Source organism: Anabrus simplex, chromosome 3, assembly GCF_040414725.1.
Source record: "Anabrus simplex isolate iqAnaSimp1 chromosome 3, ASM4041472v1, whole genome shotgun sequence".
Lineage (NCBI taxonomy): Eukaryota > Metazoa > Arthropoda > Insecta > Orthoptera > Tettigoniidae > Anabrus > Anabrus simplex.
Window position 1 is genome coordinate 395,996,794 of NC_090267.1, and position 25,894 is coordinate 396,022,687.

At 38.1% G+C, this 25,894-nt stretch overlaps 1 protein-coding gene across 1 annotated transcript in view; it reads right to left on the minus strand.

Moving 5' to 3' along the window:
* BRWD3 (bromodomain and WD repeat-containing protein) overlaps window positions 1-25,894 on the minus strand; it is a 242,942-nt gene that overhangs the window by 72,024 nt on the left and 145,024 nt on the right. The window contains exons 17-19 of the mRNA XM_067143342.2: window positions 24,483-24,675; window positions 9,897-10,148; window positions 9,559-9,780 (exon numbers count right to left, since the gene is read on the minus strand). Coding sequence (XP_066999443.2) covers window positions 9,559-9,780; window positions 9,897-10,148; window positions 24,483-24,675 — 667 coding nt within the window. The remainder of the gene's footprint in view (window positions 1-9,558; window positions 9,781-9,896; window positions 10,149-24,482; window positions 24,676-25,894) is intronic.

Consider the following 25,894-nt stretch of genomic DNA (forward strand, 5'->3'; position numbering starts at 1 on the left):
CCTACTGCCAGGTTCAAAATTAGGCCGCCCCTAACATGGAGACAGACGCCTTTCACAGTCGCTCCTCTGCAGTACAGACGCTACGGGTTCACCCCCTCCACCATCTCCACCATACCGAAGTCCACCTTCTCCGCCGTAGATGCCGTTGAGGTCTTTACTCGTAACCCTCAGCGACCCATACCAGATGTTACACAATGGGTCAGTGTGCTCTGGGACTCACTTAGGCCGGGCGTCACTCCCTGGGTAGGGCTGCCTCCAAAGAGGGTCCCTACCTGCTACTTAGGACAATCCGGCCCCAATTTTAAAATAAGATACTTAGAACATGTAAATGCTGAAAAGCATAGAAGATTCTCAGCTATGGGAGCACACATGGCTGCCACAGGTCATACATTTACCAGCACAGAACAAGACCTCACCATCATAAATAAATTTAAAAAGGGTAGCTTAATGAACACATTAGAAGAACTATACATTTATCTGGACCAACTTGTTAAGAAAAATGATAACCTTAATGAGGCTATAGAGTATAAGAACAAGTTATATGATCAAATTCTGGTGTATATGAAAATACTTGAAAGCGATTACGAAAAAAGAATTGGGATATCTCCACCTCCAGATAGCCCTATGACGTGTTCCTCCCCCCTTGAAGCAAAAGGTAACAACAAGGAAGTTAATGACACACCAATACCCCCTGCTCCCACACCTTCTGAAGTACACAAACAAGGAAGAACACATCACTACTACACCAGACACAAGGCTGTAAAAAAACAAGAGAAATTGTTCGAGAGGAGAGCAGGATTAAAAAGAAATAACAACTATGAATTAGTGACATTATCATTGCCAGTAGTAATAGGAGCCACATTATGAAACGTAGAATTCTTTATTTCAACATTTACTAAAAAAATGTACAATTTTTAATTATATATTGGCTTAAGAATAATTTAAAAATATTATTAAAAAATCTTTAACATGAACTTCTTAAGAACAGAATATTCTCTATGGACTATTATACAAGTGTTTCCTTGACAACCGCTAGAGTACAAAGCTTTCAATTGTAAAAAGAGTTTATATATTTTTTCATGAGTATTTTGTTTTAAGTGTTGTCATTTGATCTTCTTATGCTCTTTTTAAGAACACTTTCTCTCAAGGCATTATAAACTTTGTCAATGTATTAATTTTTTCATCTAAACAGTATTAATATGTGGCTGAAGATGTTTCAAAAATATGAAACATGTACCACTATTAACTAATAAGTTGCCTTAAGCAACTAATGTATCAAGAAGGTTGATTAAAAAAAAATTTAGTTGTGAATCTGCTGAAGTGCGATACAGACCATCAAGTTGATTTTAGGTGATGTCAAATATTGTGTATTGTTTAAAAAATGGCTGATGATGACCCCGAGTAGGGTTGAAACTAGTCCCACGTAATGTAAATACACGCACTGTAAATATAACTATGTATTGAATAGGTGGAAAACTTTTCTGTTTATAATTCATTTGTAATCTCAGTTCAATACGGACCAACAACATGAAGTTCATAACCCTTGATGATGTCAGAGTTGATTGGAGTCGATTAGTAATAACCGCCAACTGCTTTTCTCTAAAGAAAATTAGAAATGAAAGAGGAGAACATGTTTATGTAACAAATACGTAAATAATGTGGTCGATAGCAGTTGTTAACTCGTTAGAAATAAAGACCAAGTAAACGATTGCTTAATGTTAATACTATACAATGAAATTAAGTAAGAATGTGATACACCTCAAGATATGGCAGAGAGCATCACTGATTTCAGAGGTTAGTTTATATTTTCTCGCGTCTGGTTAAATTTATAGCGAGAATGTTATAATTTCTCTACTGGCGCTTGGAATATGTTTTCATGGTACCTATAGGACAGTTAAGTTAGGTTAGGTGATGCTGCTTGAATAAGAAAACTATGTCGGCATCACCGATTTTGTTTCACCTTTGTAGGTTGGTAGTACTACATCACAAAAACACACTGGCAAAGTAGTAGCGCGCAACTCTCAAAAATTTCTGAAAATACTGAGAAAAGTTACGAGAGCTTTAGCATGCCAGGTACCATCAAGCGAGAGACTGTGGCATGGTGGTCGAGCGGTTAAGGTCCTCCACTTCAGTTATGAAGATGGCGAGTTCGAGTCACGCTCGTCTCAACTATTTTTTCTGACATTTCCTTGTGTTGCGAATGAGAGGAGCAGTTAGTCACTGGCTGACCGCGTTGTGTCATGTAACGGTTGTGTGCGTTGTAACCAGACATGCTCATCGTAAGTTCTATTGGCATGGAGATCTCGCATGTTGAATTATGTTCGAATGAAAGTGTTTTTGAATGTGAAGCTACGCAAAGTGCAAACGAGTTCTCGGGAGAGCAAGCAATAAATAAACAGTTAAAAAGGGCCATGGCTTACGTCAAGCACCTTCTTTATATAAATCGCTTACTGGATCCCGGTGACTCTGTAGAGATTAAAGAAGAGGCCGAATTACTGGAAAAGAAAATGTTTAAATCTATTTTGACAGTAATAGAAGAAGATACATTTTTAATAGATGAAAAAAAGGAGGAAAAGTGGGGTAAAAACCTGGTAGCAGCGTGACTCGAACTCGCCATCTTCATAACTGAAGCGGAGAACCTTAACCACTCGACCACCGCGCCACAGTGTCTCGCTTGCTGGTACCTGGCATGCTAAACCTCTCTTAACTTTTTTCTGACATTTTCAAAATCACTTTTTTTGCAAAAATGTTTGCGAATTGCACGCTACGACTTTGTCAGTGTGTTTTTGTGATGTAGTACTACCAACCTACAAAGTCTGAACAAATTCAGTGATGGGGACATTGTGATCTCCCCTTGTGAAACATCTGCCACAAAATGCGATTGATCATCGAACCACATCGTTTTCTCACTATGTACAGTTGCGAGCTCTCTCGTCGACATTCGAAGGCGATGTCGGAGTCGATTAATAATACCTGTCGGCTGCTGTTCTCTAAAAGAAAATTCAAAATGAAAGAGGATAACATGTCTTTGTAATAAATGCGTAAATAATGTGGCCGAGATCAGAAATAAAGGCTGAGGTAAATGATCGCATAATTTTAATGTTATATACTGAAATTAAGTAAGAATGTGATACACCACAAGATATGGTAGAGTACATCACTGATTCAGAGGATAGATTATATTTTCTCACGTCTAGTTAAATTTCGGAAAGGCTGATCCCATGTAAATTTGTAGCGAGGAGGTTATAACTTCTCTACGTGCACTTGAAATATGTTTTCATGATACATGTACGGTTAGGTTAAGTGATGCTGTTTGATGAAGGAAACTGGAACGTTTGCCACAGAGGCCTCTGGAGTGATACTATAACTTTTTCAGAATGCAATTAAACTTACATTTTCACACATATCAGATTTTGAAAAATAACAAATAAGGAAGCCGTACACCCCAGCGTCAGTGGGTAGGGTCTGACACATCCCACTCTGAAGAGTCTAGTGTCAGACCTAAGACAAAACGCTGGTTAATAGAGCAAACGCCGGAAAAGCCATCCATCTAATTTTTGATCTGATGGATATAATCTGCGAAAACACAAGTTCTGAACAAACTAATTGCCGTTTCATACCGATTTTAATGTGTATGGGGTTTCTCCCGACTTTTACGAGAGAGAAAAAAACAAAACAACGGATATAATGACAATCCGTTATAGCGAGTAAATTTTTCGCCGTTACGAATTCTCACTAAAACAAACTTCTACTGTAGGTTGTAATCTTATGTTTTGAACAAGAATGATCCGTTTAATTACAATACCTGGTAACCAGATGTGACAGAGTAGGGAAAGGAATCATAAATATTGGAGGTCAGGATCTTGAAATTGTGGACAGCTTCAAATACCTAGGAACTAATGCAAAATGCAAGGCCAGATACAGGGTGCAATAGGCGAATGCGTTATATCAGAATCCATGCAATCTAGATTGGACAAAGAAGGTACCAAGATGAACTATAAATCCCCAATGACATAAAATGCAGAAGCCTGGGCAGTGACAAGAAGAGAGTAAAATACTAGCTAGTAAAACAGAATTCCTAAAAAATGTAAAAGGAAATATAGAATGGAGAAATGAAGATGTCAGGAAGGAAACTGGAGTACGAAAGTTTAATGACAGAATTGAGAACAGACCAAGACAGTTTGGCATGTTAAGACAATGGAGGAAGGAAGAATGTCAAAACAGAAGACAGCTAAGTTTGAGGGAAAGAGAGCAAGAGAGACCCAAAGCAAGACGGATGGACTTGATCAAGACCAGCATAAAATGAAGGAACCTGGAATGAAACAGATTTAAAGAAGAATGGTGGAGAAGTACCATAAATGCTACAAACCAGCTGGAGCTGGATAAGGGGAAATGAGTAAAAGATCAAGAACAAGAACGATGCACTGACACACGTCTTATGGCGACGATAAGATAGGAAAGGGCTAGGAGTGGAGAGGAAGTGGCCGTGGCCTTAATTAAGGTCCAGCCCCGACATTTGCTAGTGTGAAAATGGGAAATCACGGAAAACCATCCCCAGGGCTGCCAACAGTGTGGTTCAAACCCACTATCTCCCAAATGCAAGCTCACAGCTGCATGGCCCTAACCAAATGGCCACTTGCTCGGTAAAGGGGAAAATGATGACAATGATCAGATATTATTCATATTAATATTCTCTTCTATGCAATGAAATGTATTTCAACAATTAAACCAGTTGTATTTTTGTTCTCAGTTTTACTTTACTGATTCATTTCTTTTTAACTTATTATTTTCAAGTACTTCATTTTTGGACTTTTATACTATACAATACACTAAGATAATGATAATGATAATGATAATAATAATAATGATAATGATAATAATAATAATAATAATAATAATAATAATAATAATAATAATAATAATAATAATAATAATAATAATAACAACAACAACAACCTCATAGTCCCTTGATCTGGGACAAGAACGTACCCCTACAAAACAAGATGCTTGTATAAATTGTATCTTCTTCCCATTCTCACATATGGCCTAGAAACATGCATGCTGCAGACTATTGACTTTAGTAAACTGCAGGCCTGTGAAATGAAATTTCTTAGGAATGCCATTCAGAAGACACGACACGATCATATAAGAAATGAGGATGTCAGATCATCTTTGGGAGTGGAGCACACTCTGGAAGAAAGACTAAGGTCTGCAAGACTTAAATAATTAAAGTATGTAAAGAGAATGCCAAGCCCTCGACCACCACATGCATATATGGAACAGTCAGTCAGTGGAAGGAGACTTGTTGGACAACCAAGGAAATGATGGCTGGACCAACTGAAGATAGATGTCGAGAGTAGAGGAGGGAACTGGAGAGTGATGATATAAGACCTACATGGACAGACAATGCTGGCAAAAGCTCGTTCAACACCACCCTACTCGGCACGTCATGCAAACAATAAAACTGACAGATGGCCTTGAAGAATTGATCCCATTTTCAAAACATAAGCTGAAAATTTAGCTCCATTGAATGTGATGAAATTCATAAAGAGAGACATCAGGCATGGTTAAAGTTCCAAGCCCATATATTAGAAGAAAATGCTTTCAACCTAAAAAATATCAGGAAGAAATTTTCACAAAATATTAGGAAAATTAAGAGAGAATTTTGTAAGGACATAATACAACCCATTGAAGTTAATTATCATAACACCAATTCTAAAGACTATTATAAAATTTTTGGAAGACAACTACAGATATTTGCTTCTCCTCATTAATGTTGAAAGATGAAAATGAAAAAATGGCACATAACAGTAGTGAAAATGCTGAGATTATGGTAAAAGCATTCAGTAAAATTTTGAACTACATGAAGAACCCAAGGAACTATTACAAATTAATACAAATACTCCAATAAAAAACAAATTTAATAACACAGACCCTCCAACATTTCAAGAATTAGAAAAAGTACTAAAATAACTTAAAAATGATAAGGCATGTGGAGAAGACCAGGTTTTTGTAGAAATCTGGAAATATTGAGGTAGTAATGGTTTGGATTTCCTTACACATGGCTTTAACAAAAAATTGGATCACTGAACAGTTTCCAGAACATTGGACGACAGCCTTAATACACCCTCTTCATAAAAAAGGAGATAAGAGTAATCTGGATAATTAAGAGGATTGTCTATCTTGGACTGCACATACAAGATTTTTTCCAAGATCTTATATGGAAGGATTAAAGATCAATTAGAAAAAGAGTTAGGAGAATACCAAGGAGACTTTAGACCCTGGAGAAGTTGTGCTGAACAGATCATCACTCTAAAATTAATAATGGCATACTACAGAAAACAAAACAAGCCTATAGTAGTAACATTTGTTGACTTTAAGAACACTGGTATTTAAAATAACAACTGATGGGCAAGAAATCAAAATTATTGATAAATTTAAGTGTTTAGGAGAAATCAAAACTTATAATCTTAATGAGAAACCAGCTTGACATAACAGAATAAATAAATTAAACAAAGCAAATTATATTACCAAGACTACACACAATAAAAACAGCTTATTGATAGCAGCAAAATTAAGACATTATAAAACAGTCATACAGTCAGAAATAACTCATGCTATTGAAACCATTTTTAAAACTACTAATACAGCTGAAACAGACAAAATACTTAAGACAGAAAGAATAATAATTAGAACATGCATAAATAAACAGTATCAAGTTAATGGACAATGGAGAATAGCATCACATAAAACAGTTTATAAGGAAATGGAACCAGTATTGACCATGATTAGGAAAAAAACATATATCATTCTTTGGACATCTTATCAGAACACCTGACACCAGAATTAGCAGAAGAATAACTGGAAAATTACGGAATAGCAAGACCAAGATTGAATGGATCATGGAAATTTAGGAAGATATTAAAGAACTGCAAATAACAACAGACAATCTCAAAAACAAAACAGAAAAAATTAAGATACTAGGCAAACACACCACACTACAGACCAAGATCAATGAAATGTCTAATGGGATTTTCAACAGAACAAAGGAAGGAAGCATCTCCGAGAATGAAAAAATATTGGGTTGGCAGAAAATCAAGAAATTCTTTGTATAATTGACTAGAGTGGTCCAATGTACGAAAGAAAGAAAGAAAGAAAGAAATAAATACTACACAATATAGCATCAAAGGCAGGCCTCCAGATATCCTAGGAGAAAACCAAGTACATGGAAAATCTACGTCAAAATAGCAAAAGAACTCCGCTAGAGATGGAAAACGGCACAATTTCACAGGTGCCCTCCTTCAAATACCTTGGAGAAATTATACTACCATCAGGATTAGACAGTAGTGCCAATGTAGAAAGAAACACCAAACTACATAAAGCATACAAACTGACGTGGAATTACTACAACAAAAGAGTCATATCGCGTAATGCAAAATTATGACACTACAAGACAGTTGTATTGCCCGAAGCTTTATATGCCTCAGAAACCATATGCTTAGGGGGTCACTCTAAAATTACAGAAATTGAAAAACAGGAGCGGAAAATTCTCCGGAAAATTTATGGTCCTACGAGAGAAAATGGAATGTGGATTAAGAGGAGAACAGCGGACCTCTACTCCTTCACCGACAGGTTTACTGATGCCGTACAGAAAAGGCGCCTTAATTTCTATGGCCATATCTACAGAACGAACAGCGACAGACTAACTAAAAGATTATTCAAAACAATCAACTCAAAGAAGGTCAAAATAAAATGGCTAGAAGAAACTAAGGCGGACCTCCAAGAAATAAATATCACAGACGACATCATGGAAAATCGTGGAGCTTTTAGAACAAAAGTAGCCAATCATAAATTTAGGGAGAAACCAAAAAAGACAACTGGTAGGAAGTGGTCGACAGAACGCAAGATGCAACACAGTGCATTCATGAAGAGATTTTGTGAGGATAAGAAGGCACAAACCATCAAACCAATTAACAAGTTCAAACGCGCTCTATGAATGGGCATAACGAAGAAAGAAAGAAAGAAGAAGAATAAATAAATAAATAAATAAATAAATTAATTAATTAATAATAATAATGTATGGCCTCAGCTAATAATAAGATAATACTGGTTGCCAAATACAACTTGATGGACAATACATTACAACAGTACAAGAATTCAATTACATTGTCTGTTTTATCTTTGACTTTGACAATATGAAAGTGACCGAGGTATAAACGATGCTAGTAATACCATTCCTTATGCAGCCAGTCCCTACTATGAATGGTATAAAAATGTTGTTCATAGGGTTTGTTGGCGCATGCATTTCAGTGGGCTTGGCAGACTGATATGCAACAGCAACTTCTTGTCTCAAACAAGGGTGGAGCAGGGCAACAAGTACCTAACAGAGTGGCCATTGGGTCTATAACCTCATACGTCCCTGGGACAAGAATGTCCCCCTACAAAGCAAGATGTTTGTAAAAATTGTATCTTCTTCCCATACTCACATATGGCCTAGAACATGCATGTTGCGGACTATCAACCTTAGTAAACTGCAGGCCTGTGAAATGAAATTTCTTAGGAATGCCATTCAGAAGACACGGCATGATCATGTAAGAAATGAGGGTGTCAGATCATCTTTGGGAGTGGAGCACCCTCTGGAAGAAGGACTAGCGCCTGCAAGACTTAAAAGATTCAGGCATAAAGAGAATGCCAAGCACTCGAACACCACATGCATATATGGAACAGACAGCCAGTGGAAGGAGACTTGTTGGACAACCAAGCAAATGATGGCTGGATCAACTGAAGATTGATGTCGAGAGTAGAGGAGGGAAATGGAGAGTGATGATAGAGAGAAAGACCTACATGGACAGACAATGCTGGTAAAAGCTCGTTCAACATCACCCTACTCGGCATGCTAGAAGGGCTACATGATGATGGTCGATAATGATGATAAATACACTACGAACCTCTTCACATGTGATATAGAACACTCTTACAAGATCTTCATAATCTTCTACAAATTTTTCTAAAATTGAATTTGATATTATAAATGCCTTTGCTGGTGAGACCTAGTGTTTACAGTGCACAATGTCTTCTGGTGTGGGCCAGAGTAATTGTGTTACTTTCATTTATCTGTCTGTTTTATCTTTGACTTTGACAATATGAAAGTGACCGAGGTATAAACGATGCTAGTAATACCATTCCTTATGCAGCCAGTCCCTACTATGAATGGTATAAAAATGTTGTTCATAGGGTTTGTTGGCGCATGCATTTCAGTGGGCTTGGCAGACTGATATGCAACAGCAACTTCTGGTTCAGAGAGGAAAGCTACAGGAAACTACCTCACTCCTCATTTCCCTGGTAACGCCTCTTCAGTGATTTAAAGTTAAAAACTTCATTATTGTTCCGTATTGAATAGAGAAATAATAAATGTTCAAAACACAATAATCACAGTGATGCCTAGGCCATCTATGACAGGTGATGGTGGAGCTGTTGAGGATCCAACCAGCCTTCAGGCTGAGGACTGAACAACATACATGTTATAAAGTACACATTAAAAAAACCCCACTTATTTACCCTGATTCTTTGACGAGACCACGGCTCACTACGAGGACCCACATCGTAGACTTTCTTCATACGGACAGCATTTAGGTACAGCTGATGACCCTGTCGGAAGTACATCACTTCATCTCCCATCTGAGGATAATATGGAGCCTTACGTGGAATAACTTCTGAAAGCCATTCTGGGGGGCGATACAGTTCAGGCACTTCACCGGCAGTAGGCGGGGGTGGTATAACCTGGCAAATAAATAATACATTTATTAGTGGAAGGAAGAAAAAACAAATTAAATAAATTCCAAGAAATCAAATTCTTCCTAGTTCAACACACAGTATAGGTGAATGAAGAAACTTGCCTTTTTTCTTTGCTGGCGCTGCGGTCGATCACTTGGGGGTGATGGAGTTGGTTTCTTAACGGGCCGTCGTTTGCTTCGTTTTGGAGGTTCAAGATTAACACCAGCATCTGCTATCCAATCAGAGTATTCAGAACTTTCAGTGTCAGAAGTGGAACTACTAGAATTGAGATCTTCTTCACGAGCTGTGGAATCATCATTATTTCTATCACTACCAGATGTTCCACTTGCAGTAATGTCCAAGTTTTCAGGATTCTACAAATATTACAAACAATAAAAATCAAAGATCAAGATTAAATATACATATTTTCTCAGATTTGTTTTTAACAAGTTTAGAGCAATGGCCAAAAGAAGTCAAAATTAAAATGTATATGACAATGATAAAGTCAATATGTTCTGAAGTGAAACATGGCCTGTTATAAATTCATATGAAGCAGGAGAATGTCTGGGAAAGAAAGTTATTGAGATGCATTTATAAACCAGTAGAGACAGAAGAAAAAAGCACTAACAGTAATTTCCCACTGGTGATAAAAGAAATTATGATTGCTCCAATAAGTCTATTGTCGGCTAACCTGTGAAACTGTGATTGAGCATCGACTTACTGCACTGTGAAACAATTCCCTGTCACTACATAGCTCTTTTCTGATTGCTATATCTTGTATGAGTTATTGAATAGTAATTACTGATTACAAGTTATTTTTTAAAACACATTATGCTCTTTATTGGATTAGTTTACCCATTTTAATTGAAACATATATAAAGAATGAGATTATGATTATTAAAGTTAACAAAAGAACTTATCAATTATCCTTATTATGTCTCTGACTCCTTGGCTGAATGGTCAGCGTTGAGGCCTTTGGTTCAGAAGGTCCCGGGTTCGATTCCCGGATGAGCAGGGGATTTTAATCATGTTTGATCAATATTCTTCTGGCTTATGGGCTGGGTGATTATGTTTGTCCCAACAATCTCCTCTTTATATTCACACAACATACCACTCTACCAACCACTACAGAAATACGCAATAGTGATTACATCCTTCAACATTTTGTTGGCGTCAGGAATTTACATGTAAATATAATAGATTTTCAGCTATGGGAAAACATATAATGGATTCAAACCATAAATTCACAAATACTGATCAAGATCTGACAAATCTTAAAAATGGTTAATAAGGGCTCTCTGCTCAATATCTCTGAAAACTGTTTCATGCACCTGGATCGATACTTTAATCACAATTTCAACATTAATGAGATAATAGAAATACCAAACCCTTTATCTGATCTATTCATTCCTATTTTAAATAAACAGAAATTAATCCAACTTCCCCCTTATTTCCTCCTCAAATTCCCTCCAGCAATCACCATTCCATATCCCTCAGCCCCACCTTAGGCTACACAATACCTCCCTTCTCTTCCTCTTCCCATCTACAACTCAGCTCTAATCTATTTCTTTGCTTTGCTATTTCAACATTTTCAAGGATCCATACTGAAAACAAATTAACATCTCAACACTTTCCCATCACATTATTCTGATCACACTTGTTTCAGCTGAACTCAATTCAGGAAGATTCTCCAAGTGCTAGTAAAATTGTTTGACTTGGTCTTTTGGGAGATGCATTCTCCAAATTGGATGAAAACATTGAGAACTTACACTAGAACAAGCGTGATCGTGATGAGTCTTTATCTTTCAACTCTTTACTTGTCTTGTACCGAATGTCAACAACACACACTTTATAAATTTTGTCTATTATAATTTATGTCTTGCCTTCACTTTGTGATTTTGACTGATGATGGTCTCTAGCAAGACCGAAGATAGTTTCAAATACACTATATGTAACTTTTTAACATTACAGTAAATGAGTATTGAATAGGTGGAAACCATTCAGCCCTTGTTTTACATTATGAAGCATGCTAGCAGTGATGGCAGCTCCAGTGTTGTGAAGGTGGAAACCCCACGGTACAGTGGGACTACCTCCTGGGGAATATGCCGGATCCAGTTTGAGACAGAGGAGGGAGCAGAATAGCTGATTGCTGGTCTATGTGGTCAGAAGATGGAGGTACGATGCAACCCTCAGCCAGGTTCGACCTATGAAGAGGTTGTGGGAGTACTCGACAGGCGCTGCAGTGACTACCAGGTGAAAGACGCCTACCATATCAATCTATGCAAGAAGAGTCAGTGCGCAGCAGATGGAACGCTGAGGGAATCCAATGCCAAAAACAATCCAGGGACGATGCTGGGCAGGAAGCAGAACCTTGAGGGGGGGGAGAGAATGACTGACTGACAACGCCCCGGAGATGGAGGCAGTGATGGTAACGGCAAGGCAAGGCAAGGCAAGGCAAGGCAAGGCAAGGCAAGGCAAGGCAAGGCAAGGCAAGGCTGAGGGTTGTATCGTACCTCCATCTTCTGACCACGTAGACCAGCGATCAGCTATTCTGCTCCCTCCTCTGTCTCAAACTGGATCCGGCATATTCCCCAGGAGGTTGTCCCACTGTCCCCCCCTAGGAGACGGTCTACTGATGGGGCCCGAACAGACGACCAATGAACGAGGGTGCCACTGGACGAGGACGCTTGCCCAGGCACAAAGCTTGACGCCGGTAAGAACACAGAGTGTAGGATGTTAAAAGGTTTGTTTTTTCACCTATTCAATACATATAAATTTTATAAATTAGGAATTTATTGTAGATTCCACTTGAGACATGTTTCGCCCTTCATTGAGGGCATCATCAGTCAAAATATCACCTCAAGGTAAAAAATCAGGTAACTGGTTAGTAGTAGACATGTACAAATTATTACATATTATTAACAACATATAAAAATTAAGTATGGGAAAAAATTTTTTTGCACAAAAGTGATGGTTGAACATGTCAGCACTAATGCCTAAAAATAACAAAGTAGAGTTCTGCAGTGGTGCTCTGGAGAAACAGTTGACGCAAAACACTACACCTTTTCTCCCTTAATTGTTTTATTGTAAATATTTTTAAACTTTTTATTTTCATATGATTGCGTCAACTGTTTCTCCAGAGCACCACTGCAGAACTCTACTTTGTTATTTTTAGGCATTAGTGCTGACATGTTCAACCATCACTTTTGTGCAAAAAAATTTTTTCCCATACTTAATTTTTATATGTTGTTAATAATATGTAATAATTTGTACATGTCTACTACTAACCAGTTACCTGATTTTTTACCTTGAGGTGATATTTTGACTGATGATGCCCTCAATGAAGGGCGAAACATGTCTCAAGTGGAATCTACAATAAATTCCTAATTTATAAAATTTATATGTATTGAATAGGTGAAAAAACAAACCTTTTAACATCCTACATTCAGTATCTTCAATACGGATAACAATGATTTTTATCACTTGCAACAAGAACACAGAGTTCGACACCACGAAATAAGAAGACTCTCAGCAGGGCCGAATCCGACATGTGAGCCGGTCACGTGTGATGTGTTGGTGGACCGCGAAGGCACTCAGGCCCTGGAAGCAGATGGAGTTGTGGACGAAGGGAAAATCACTGGAGTTTCGATTGCCATACAAAGACCTGCGGTTTGTCATTACCAGGAACGAGGACTTCACTGACTGGACGCAGCGGATCACCCATGGGAAGGCGATGGCCGCCCGATCAAATCATCCAGCACCACATCATGGAGCAAGTCGAGCCGCCTTGCTCTAAAGGTGGGGGGAGTAGTGCAATGCAGGCGACATCTACATCCGCCATTTCAGACTCTAAGCAGGACCAGTGAGTGAAGCAGTGATGTCACCATCAGACCTGTCTGCCGCCCTAAAAGCCGCACCACACATGGTTGAGCCTAAGTGCAAGGCCGGCTCCCTTTCTATTTGCCCGTGGTGTGGTGGCCAAATGGAAAATGCGAGAACGATTAACCTAAAGTCTTCTATCTTGCGAGGTTTCTGGATGTGTTCGGCCTTGGACTGTTCTGGAACGACTGGCCAGGGTATAAACGTCAGGTGAGATCTGCGAGTTCAGTTGGTGTTGTGGGTTCAGTGTGAGTTAGTTCAGCTCATAAATTTCAGAAGTTTAACACTACCAGTTTGTGTGTGCATTTATCTACCCCTCCAACACATAATAATATCTTATCCCTTTGATATTATCACACTGTTGCATCTCTTGATCTTAATTTCACCAGCACTTCAAAACAGCTGAAACTGCACAGTGAAAAATCACTTCCAATACCAAAATCACTGTCCTTCTAGTGATGAGCTAATCCTGCACCATCAGTGACAACTGGAAATTGCCTCTAGCCACTGGATCACTGATTAAAATCACACTGATTGAAAACAGATTCTTATGGGTTCATTAGCGAAAGATTAACCCTTTCCACTCAAATTATTTGTAAGTCCTGATTTTTCCCAACTCGTATTTTATTTCTGTCAGCATTCTTCATATTTTAAAACCTGATATTAAGTACTGGTTGTAACAATATATACAGGAATGAATGACAAAATTAATGAATGTATGGTGTTTACATGACACAAAATCATGTTCTTCACTTTCTTAATGGTATGTCTCGAGTGTGTGGAAGCGTTCAAAGCAAATGCTTGGATGGAGCCCTGCTTGCTTATCCAACCAGTCTTCACTAAAATAATCCTGCATTTCTGCCTTACTGTTCACCCCCATGTTGATAATTACAGCAATAAATGCCTTCAGCTCTTCTAAAGTCACAGCTTTCCAAGAAAACCAGATTGAGCTCTCCTGAAGTGGAGTATTTTGTTGTATTTTCATTTCGGCAAATTTGTCTCATGTATAATAGACGTTACCAACATCAGTAAAAAATAGCTACCAGTACTCTAGTTCTAATTTAGGCCTATTGCCACAACTCACGAATCACTGACTAATCTGTAAGGAAATTTGGCTAATCCTACATCACCCTTTCTCCACGATCTCCAAGGTATGCTTGAAGTCAACACGGTATGACTGGGACCGGGACGAGTCACAATACTATCACATCCTCCATGATTTCTTGCGACACTGATATCAATATCGTCATTTGAATCACTAATGGATATATCACTTTCATGGTCACTATCATCAAAATCAGCCGAAAGAGACTCTAGAATCTCTGCTTCGGTCAGGCTATGCGTCGCCATGTTGCTTCACGCGACTGCTTTCCATTGTCAAGGAATCGGAGCAATTTTGCCAAGCAAAGAGAAACTAAAACACACCTATTCGGTTTCTTTCAGATTCTGGAAGTGACCAGCACTTACGAAACGAAGTACAAAAGCCCTGGCATCCTAGGTAACCTAGCAACGAACGGCGAAACATTGTGTCGACTCACGAGCTATAATCATCGATACGGTCATGAAATGGACAACTTGTATCACGAGCTATAATGCTAAATGACGGCTGTCGACCTCAGGTCGACACACGAGCGGAAAGGGTTAAGCATGTCTTAAACCATCTCTATAAATCAGAATGGAATTCTTAACATCTTGCACAAAGATCAAGACTCAGTGGTGGATATTAAAAGGCAGTAGGGTACAATGGCTTAGCCATAATATGAGAAGAATGGATGACAGATTGCTGGAGGGAACGATGGATGGTAAACCTGGAGAAAAGTAGGACAACTGAGATGGATGAAGGATGTGGAGCAAGGCCTGAAAATGTTGAAAGTATCGAGCTGGTGATAGAGAGCAACAGAGATAAATAGGCATTTATCTTAGAGGAGGGTAAGGCTAGCACATGACCACAGAGTGAAAGAGTGAGTGAGTGAGTGAGTGAGTAAGTACCTTATTGGCCTAAATATAATGTAACCGTACGAATGTACGAACCCCAAGATTTGACTAATATAAAGACTCCACTAATTAATTACTTCTGTATAAATTGATATAATTTTATTAGGTTAATTTTTCATATCAGACTATGACATTTTGAGCATGACAAATTATTCAGAGAAAAGAATTTTCTATGAATATCATAGGATTTTGTATAATATTGTATAATATTTTATGTACAGTATGTTAGTCGTAACCTGAAAGGACCAGGTTTTACTCAAGATGTTTAAACTTGGAAAGTTCTGAAGCGACGTGTTCATTCCATTCTCTTATTATTCTCACTCTTATTCTGACTGCAATGCTGTAACTCCAATGGTTATTCGGAGTGTGTTCATTCTGATGGTTGTTCTAATTTAGACTTTGATTCTTATTATGGACAGAGAACATTGTCTACAGCGACGTGTATGCACAATTTGTTTGCCACATGTTGCGATATTTTAACAAAAATAGATAGCACAAAACTCAGGAAAGCACGTCGCAATATTAATAACCCACACTATAATTTTACATAAATTCAACTGAGTATCTACATAATGTTTCCCAGCACAGATATAAGGTTTAATATCAATTACATGAATACCATGGAACAATTCTAAGCTGAAGAATATTGTACCTGATAGATTAAGATTTATTCACATGTAGATTGATGAAATTTTATATCATAAATGCAGACAATGAACTTTGATGAAAATTTTAAACATAAGCGTAAACATCAATAACACTAGCCAACATGATTTTGCGGCAACATAGAAAATACGTAATTCTTATGGAAATCGCTGCCCGGATTCCGAAAATGATGCTATATTTTTTCCTATCACGTCTAGTTTTGACGCAATTCGTGTTTTAGTATCTGCGTGAATTCGTAAGATGTAATGTTGAGAGATGTTCTCGCGCAACTTTTTTTAGAATACAATTATGTGATTTTATTTGTTATTGTTTGCATTTTATTATAGGTTTATTGCTGTCTAAATTTTCATTTTGTAGTTGGGGATTTCCTGGTAAATTCATAACAAACTCCCCAAGATACGCAATAGACTGAGAGGTATGTAGGATTGAAGATAAGACAGTTGAGAGTTTGTCTTTCATCTTAGACCACTTGAACACACAGACGTGTTAAAAGCCCCACTCCTTATGCAATGTTTATGATGGACTGATAAAGCAGTTTCCTTTCAAAGATAACAGTCCGAAAGTATTATACTCAAGAAGATGAACTTGTATTTTATACGGATGTTTCAAATCTTCTACGTCGATTGGCGTGTTTTTATTGACTCTTCCAAAATAAGTTTAAAGGCTGTTTTGCTTCATAATACAAATGTTCTGGCATCCGTCCACTTGCACACTCCACAAAAATGTCTGAAACATACGAGACCTTAAAGTTGGTGCTTGAAAAAATTAAATATCATGAGCATGGGTGGCAAATTTGCGGTGATTTGAAGATCATTGGATTGTTGCTGGGACAACAAAAAGGCTATACAAAATTTCCCTGTTTCCTATGTGAATGGGATAGCAGGGCAAGGGATAAATATTGAAATACAGTGAATTGGACAGAAAGGAAACAACTACAACCAGAATCCAAAAATGTCTTGAATGTAAGCCTTATTGACCGTGAAAAAATTCTACTTCCACCCTTGCACATCAAATTTGGATTGATGAAACATTATGTTGAGGCATTAGATAAAAGTAGCCTATGCTTCCAATATTTATCCACTAAATTTCCCTCATTATTAGAGGCAAAAATCAAAGAAGGCGTATTTGATGGACCACACATTCGTAAACAGATGAAGGATAAAATTTTCACAGACACGATGACCAAAATTGAGAAAGAGGCATGGAACGCATTCAAAGATGTAGTGACTAAATTCCTTGGCAACATTAAGGACCCTCAATACAAAGAAATTGTAAGGAAAATGTTGGTAAAGTTTAAGGAACTCGGTTGTAATATGAGCCTTAAGCTTCATTTCTTAGCTTCGCATCTGGATTATTTCCCTCTAAATTTAGGAGCTGTCAGTGAAGAACAAGGTGAAAGGTTTCACCAGGATCTCAAAGATGCAGAAGGACGCTATCAGAGACGTTGGGATGTGAATATGATGGCCTATTACTGTTGGTCGATTGCACGAGACAACCCTTCTAGAGATCATTCGAGAACATCAAAAACCTGGAAATTCCATGGAAAACGGGAAAAGACGAAGGTGTGAATCTAACCTGCACATAATGTAACAAAACTATGTATGTTTAACCATGTAATTTTTATTCAAGGTACAGTTATATTAATTTAAAAGCAACTGTACAGTCGAAACTAAATAGGTGCTTTATGCTTCAGTTTCACGAATTTCAATATACGTTAAAAATATAATACATACTTACTGCTTACAAAGCAGCATTTATATGTATTCAATGCAAGCAAAATATGATTACGTTTTGCAAGCTGAAATTTACATTAATACATCAAATTTAATCAATACTAAGTATCAACAATTTTACGTAAGAACAAAATATTTTGTAAAATTGCCACCAAACCAGACGTGATTCGCCAAAACTAATTTTTTCTCGAATTCTGAGTTAAGAAATTCATAAAACCCACCTAGTTTCGTTTTTACCGCACAAAAAGTTTTATTTTGCAGGCTACTGTAATCATATCATATAACTTTTATTACTGGATCCAGCAATGTTCTTATACTCACAGCCATGTTAGTAGTAGACAATACGGTTGGTTATGCAAGTGTAATCTACTGTAGTAGCATAAGTATAAAAATACGAGAACGTTGTGTGAACTTACCTGTGTAATCACAAGCGTTTTATCAACTCAGTTCTAAAGTTTTAGTGTGGACTGCAAGTACACAGTGAACATTCTAAGTCCAAGAACATTGTATTTTATGTTTTATGTTATCCACGTATAGAATAGTAGAATTTAAGTCTCCTATTCAGGTCATTTAACTCGGCGATTGTTTTAAAGCCATGAGGAAGAAACTGTAAATTGATATTATAACACTTTTATTCATATCATGTGACACTCTTCTCTGAATTTAGTGATGTTTTAATTATATGTTACGTTAATATATGACCAGCTGAGGATGACCTCTAAAGAGGTCGAAACTGGTTCTGTACATTAATAAGACAAAATAAAGTATTGATTAGGTGGAAGCTTCCTATCCGTATATTTGTGAAAAACATAACCTCACACAACAAAAAATATGTATAAAAAAGCACGATTCAAAGACGAGGATAAATCTGTGCTGGTTCTCCTATGCATGTGCTTTATTCATTGGACTAATGTACCGTATGCATTTTAGATGCCCTGTACTTGCACGCAAAGTACACGATGCCCTTAAAAGATCGTGGCTTATCGAACTTTCCTATGGCGAGGGGAGAAAGTCTCTCGCTTCCGTATGCATTACAACATTGATTTCCCGTCATTGCACCTCTCTCGAAATTCAGGAATGCCAGCCACTGCCGCATCACAAAGTATTCTAAGACCCATTAATGCATGCAATCACCTTGTTTCACAGTTTAACCCTTTAAAGTGCTATGGAATAAAACCTATTTCCAAAATGTATCCAAGAAGGTGCACTGACATTATTCAAATAATGCATTTGGATAAATCACTGGTAATACCAATATAATGGTCCGCCAGGGGCGTATTCTCCTTGAATGCAAAGCATGCATTGCATGAGTTACGATAACGCAAATAACTGTCTGAAGTGTGATTTTAGGTTGTTTCAAGTCAAATATTAACAATTTCATCCCTCAGAAGTTCAAAAGTTCCGCACAACTGTACTAGTTCCGTTGCTTGACTACGTGTGGTGTTGGTGTAGTCTCGCCATCTATTCCACTCTTGAAAGAAAGAGACAGCAAATGGAGGAGATAAGGATATAAGACATTCAATCTTAAAATTGCATTCGGTGGCAGACATAATTCTGAAACCCTCCGAATGGTGTCGCTGCAATTGAAACTTGGTCACACTTTGTCACCCCATACACGTGCTACCCTCTGCCATCTGTTAGCAATTTTGAGAAAGTCGGCATGTCCAAGTTTACTGCAAACGGGACCCATGGAAAAAGTTGATGTTACTCCAGGATGCCACTGGGTGACTTACCTCCAGTGTTTGAGTTGTGGCTGAGTAGTGAGTTCATTCATTGTGTGTTTTGCTCATTATTGAGTTCATTCTGTGTGTGCTGTCCCTGTGCTATTCGTCGTTTTTTGAGTTTTTTAATATTCTCTGCATGTGTGGTATTTTAACGATGGACGAGTCTAAAACGGATATAATTGTAAATCTGTTTGAAAAGCCATTTGCTGGCCGTTCGTTTAATGAAAAGATTCAAATAGTTAAAGCTGGAAGATCTCTCCCTTCCCTCACAGATTTAAATAAATTTAAATAAAAAATTTAAAAAAACAGAAAACAAGAATTGTGTTTGCACGTTCAATCCAGAAACTTACAGTAAAACTGTTTGGCTCTCTGGCTCTGAGTCACTAAACAAATTATTCTGTTGGCCTTGCTTATTGTTTGTTTCTGAAAATTCTCCTTGGAACAGCAAGAAACGATTGTCATATCTACGCATGGATATCCTTAAGTACCTTTGGTAAAACTAGGATAGATTTGCAGTTGGATAAGCAGAAATAGGAAAATGTTCTAAGGCACAACGAAGCTGTTAAGAAAAACAGGAAAATTCTGAAACGGCTGATTGCTGTGACATGCTTTTTGTGCAAGCAAGAGTTCCCATTCCGTGGGCACAATGAGGCTAGTGAATCCAACAACAGAGGGAATTACGAAGAACTAATTAAATTGTTAGCCGAGTTTGATGAAAAAATTAGTCACTTCACAAAAGCGAGTGCATTTACAGGACTGTTTCCACTCATTCAGAACGATTTGTTCGGCTCCATGGCTAAATGGTTAGCGTGCTGGCCTTTGGCCACAGAGCTCCCGGGCTCGATTCCCGGCAGGGTTGAGAATTTTAACCATAATTGGTTAGTTTCGCTGGCATGAGGGCTGGGTGTATTTCATCCTCATCATGACGCGCAGGTCGCCTACGGACTTCAATTCAAAAGACCTGCACCTGGCGAGCCGAACTTGTCCTCGGACACTCCCGGCACTAAAAGCCATACGCCATTTCATTTCAGAACGATTTAATTCAAAGCATCTGCATCGTAATGACCACTGAAATAAAGATTCAGGTTGGGGAAGCTAAACTCGTAGGAATTATGATCGATGAGACTTATGATGTTTCAAACTTTTCACAGTTATCTATTGTCCTCAGATACGTTCATAATGGTGATGTTGAAAGATTTGTTGGTCTCTATAATGTGAGTTCTGATAGGACAGCGAATGCATTGGTGAGACTTGCGATTGAGAGTCTGGATAACTTTGACTGCCGCAAAAAATTAGTTGCGCAGACTTTCGATGGAGCGGCGGTGCTTGCAGGTCAGCTGAATGGTATGCAAGCTAAATTAAAAGTAGTTCCTGAGGCTGTATTCACCCAATGCTACGCTCACAAGCTTAATAAAGTCTTCTCTCAAGCCGTTTCATGACAAAAGAATGTTGTATATTCTTCGCAACGACGAGTGGCTTTGCTGTTAAAAATTAAATAACTGTAAAGGAGGTCAATACTCAAAAGAAAGAAACGTAGCAATCACATTTCTATTTAAATGGGACCGGTTTCGACCTTAGTCTAGGTCATCATCAGCCATAAAAAACATGTAAAATGTTTATGAATGTTGGATGTCAGTTTCACACTCTGTTAGGCACAAAGACACGACACCACATTCTGTCCTGCACAAAGTCACAACACTAACAATCAACATGCGAAGATCAAAAAGGCTTGAATTCGCAGACGAACAGATCTGTAGTAGAAAGCCGCCAGCTCCCGGTGACCAGCGCGGCACACTCAAGGTCACGCGCTGCGGCCAAACACCAAAGTAAAGTGGAGAACGTTTCGAAGGTCCAGAACCTGTCACGGCTGCGGGAAGCCAAGTACGTATATAAAAATATACGACGCCAATTAGTACAACCGAATGAGCACCCGTACTCCAGTTAAGTTCTTGGTGTTTGGCCGCAGCGCGTGACCTTGAGTGTGCCGCGCTGGTCACCGGGAGCTGGCGGCTTTCTACTACAGATCTGTTCGTCTGCGAATTCAAGCCTTTTTGATCTTCGCATGTTGATTGTTAGTGTTGTGACTTTGTGCAGGACAGAATGTGGTGTCGTGTCTTTGTGCCTAACAGAGTGTGAAACTGACATCCAACATTCATAAACATTTTACATGTTTTTTATGGCTGATGATGACCTAGACTAAGGTCGAAACCGGTCCCATTTAAATAGAAATGTGATTGCTACGTTTCTTTCTTTTGAGTATTGAATAGGTTGAACCTCCTTTCCAGTTATTTAATTTTTAACATCAATAATTTCAATACGGAACAATGAAATTTTTATCTTTAAAAGAGTGGCTTTGCGACATTTTTTAGCAATTCTTCTAAAGAGAGCTAACCTGCTGGACAGTATTCTCAAGAAAAGGTTTCCTAAACTTGCTCCAACAAGGTGGAACTATTTCAGCCGTTTAGTACAGACAATCGCGGAATATCGTGCTCCTCTCCAAGAGCTTTTCAAAAGTATTTTGGAGGAACCTGTGAACTGGGATAACAATACAATTAATGAGGCAAGCGGGTTTCTCGCAAAGTTAATAGAATTTCAGTTCAATTTTATTCTGAACGTTTTTAATGAAATGTTTTCATTGACTGATGTTACATATATCATCCTTCAATCTAAGACCCTACCAGAGAAGTGAATTCTTTAGAAATTAAAGTATCTATAATGCGAATGTGGATTTGATAACATCTGGGATAGAACAGAAGAGAAATTTGATCCACTAAGGAAGAGAATAAAGGATGAAACTTCATTTTCGGTTAAAGATGAGTATGTGAGGGTTTACCTGGAAATACATATTATTCTAGCACAGTTACAATATCGCTTCTGTTCATTAGATCTGTCCTTCATTGAAATGCTTAATTGCAAGAAATTTTTATTTTTTTTCTGGCGATTTTCCTGAAGAGCAATTCAGTAAATTGATTGAAGTTTATGGAAAGTATTTTGATATAGTACGACTTAAATATGAATTGAGGGCAATGCTCACTTCTGAACACTTCAAAGATAAGACTGTAGCTCAAATCCAGAAATTCCTATTGACCAGTGCTCTTCACAGCGGTCTTCCCAAGCTTTATAAGTTGTGCACATTGATTGCTACTATTCGCGCTACATCATCATCTGTAGTACGCTCTTTCTCGGCCCTAAAGCGAATAAAATCTTTCGTCCACAATTCTCATCAAAGTCGACTCTCTGCATTAGGAATAATGTCTATAGAAAAAGATCTTCTTGTTAAGATGAAAACACGTGAGGACGTACATTGACGTCACCGAGGAATTTTGCAAAAAGAATCGCAGGGTCGAGTTCACCTACATGTAATAAGGGTGAGTAGAATTGAAATTTACTTAATACATTTTGTGTTACTAGTTGCATGCCTCAGTGGAGATTCCAGGATATGCCACTGTGGTCCGTTATTGGACATTATAAATTTTCCAGCTAACTCATTCTTGGTTGCCTGCGTTTTGCCCCCGTGTGCTAAGTTGGGCTCATCAGTTGGTACTTAGCACACCCAGCAAGATGCATGGCTAGTGCATACCGTGGAGGCCACTGAATATGCTACTTAAGCCACCAGCAGTGCCAATGCACTATGAGAGACTTTGTCTCATTTCCAAAAATTGATGCCTGCCTGGCCATCAGATGATAACGGACCATTATATTGGTATTATAAATTTACTCATTCAGGACAAATATTTCATGTTTCCTAAGGGAATCAACATCTATGTCATAAATCACTAGCAAACATAACCTCCCGCAACGAAAAAAAACCCAAACATATCATTCAAAGACAAAGACAAATTATGCTGGCTTCCCTATGCAAATGTTATTTTACTACTTTACTGTTTGCATTTTTTAGATGCCTTGTACTTGCACAGAGAGTGCCCGAAGTCCTTAAAACATCGTGGCTTATGAAACTTTCCTCTGAGGAGGGGAGGAAGTCTCTTGCTTCCGTGCGTATTACAAGTTACAATACAGTACAATGACCCCCACCCTTGTACGATTTCCCGGCTGGCACTTCTTTCGCTTAAAACCTTAAGTCTGTTTGGGCTCGGCATTAAAGAACAATGCAGTTTTATTGACAATGACAATATTGTTCGGTGCGTACAAACTGATTATACGAGCCACACTTTTTCGCTAACTGTCGGCATCGCCAGTGTTTGCAGATTCTGCTTCCCTCCACACTGCCTGCTACGTGATATTGTGGCGTTCCTTAAAACGCTGAATACAGAAGACTTTTGATTTCACTTGAACTTACAGTAGCAAGTATGAAGCACACTGCAGACACACCGAAGTGAGTGCAAGTGAAAAAAGCTACCCTTGTACGTTCCGGAAGACGCGTTCTATCACGATGAGGATAAATTTTGAATTGAAATTATTCTGTAAAATACTACTTTCTTAAAACTTAACGGCAGTTTTGAATTAAAAGTCTAAATTTCGGTAATGGAACCGACATTGTTCTTCGAATTACGAATTATCCAAATTTCAAATTAAACAATTTAAATAACATGCAAAACCGTACCTCATGTTTCCGTGAATGGGAGCTTCTTCGAATTAGGAAGGATTTTGAATGAACCGATTTTGAATTATCGAGGTTCTACTGTAATATGCCATAAAATGTAGCAAATGAAGGAAAGTAAGACCAAATTCAAATACGGTAACATACGTTTACCTCAAATTCGCTGTCCATTGGCTGCTCTCGAGCAGCTCTAGTGCGATAATTATGCTGCTGACGCACACCACGATTATATCGCCTTCCACCAGATCCTTGATTTCTACTGGATGGTAGGACAGAAGGTTGTTCGACAGGGCGTCTGTGACTTTCATATTTATAGATATCCATCTCTGAATTTGCTAAAGATTCCCTGGAAATAGAGGAAAGAACAGGAAACTTACAGACCTCTAATCTAGCGAGTACAAGATGAAAGGTAAAACAGGAAAGAGAATTAAGACTTAGTTATCAAAATATATCATGCTATTTTCAAAGAAGCCCCTCACAGGTTTACATATGACATACTGAAGATAGAATAGAGGCTGATAATTTAAGTTTTGTCTCAAAAAATAATGATCACCAACACCGGGCCAAGGTAGAATATAACAAGATCACGACACTTAATGTCGATTCCCGTTATATGGTTGGATGCCTTATCATGACACTTCATTAGAATTAATTATTTCTAACCTAAAACTGAATCAATGCCTTCTTCCAATAATCTAAATATCTTAGAACTGATGTTTCACAGAGTAACATAAATTCAGCATATTATAGAAATAATGCACACAGTACCACCATAGATTCTGTCAGTAATATCTAAACACATTGTAGTACAGTAATTGCGAATGAAGAAGCGTGGCAACGCTGTATGTTGTCGTCCAAAGGGTCACCTTCACAACTCCACCAGCAACCGGCTTGCAGTGTGCCAACAGCAGGCAGCAGTGAATGATGGATTGGGGAGTGTACGAGAATCGTATCACTGTATTGGCGTTATTTCATTGCAAATAGTGAGATCAGGAAATTTTTTCTACGCTGAAACCGCTCAGTATCAACGAACTATTTCTGTTTCAGCCAATAGCACGATTTAAACAAACAGATGCAACTGTTGATCATGTCAGATTGGACCGTCCTAGATGGGTACGCATTCCTATGTGTAAACAAACTACAGTAGAACCTCGATAATTCGAAATCAGTTAATTCAAAATCCCGCATAATTCGAAGCAGCTCTCGTTCCCAGAAGCATGAGATATAGTTCTGCATGTTATTTCAATTGTTTAATTCGAAATACAGATAATTCGTAATTCGAAGTACAATGTCGGCCCCATTACCGAAATTCAGACTTTTATTCGAAACTGCCTTTACATTTAAAAACAATAGTATGTTACAGAGTAATTTCAACTCGAAATTTATCCATTTCGTGTCATAATAGAACGCGTGTTCCGGAACGTGGAGGGGTAGCTTTCCGCACTTACACTCACTTCGGTGGGTCTACAGTGCGCTTCATGATTGCTAAGTTGAATGAAATCGGAATTCTTTTGTATTCAACCTTTTAAGGAACGCCGTAATATCACACAACAGGCAGTGTGCGG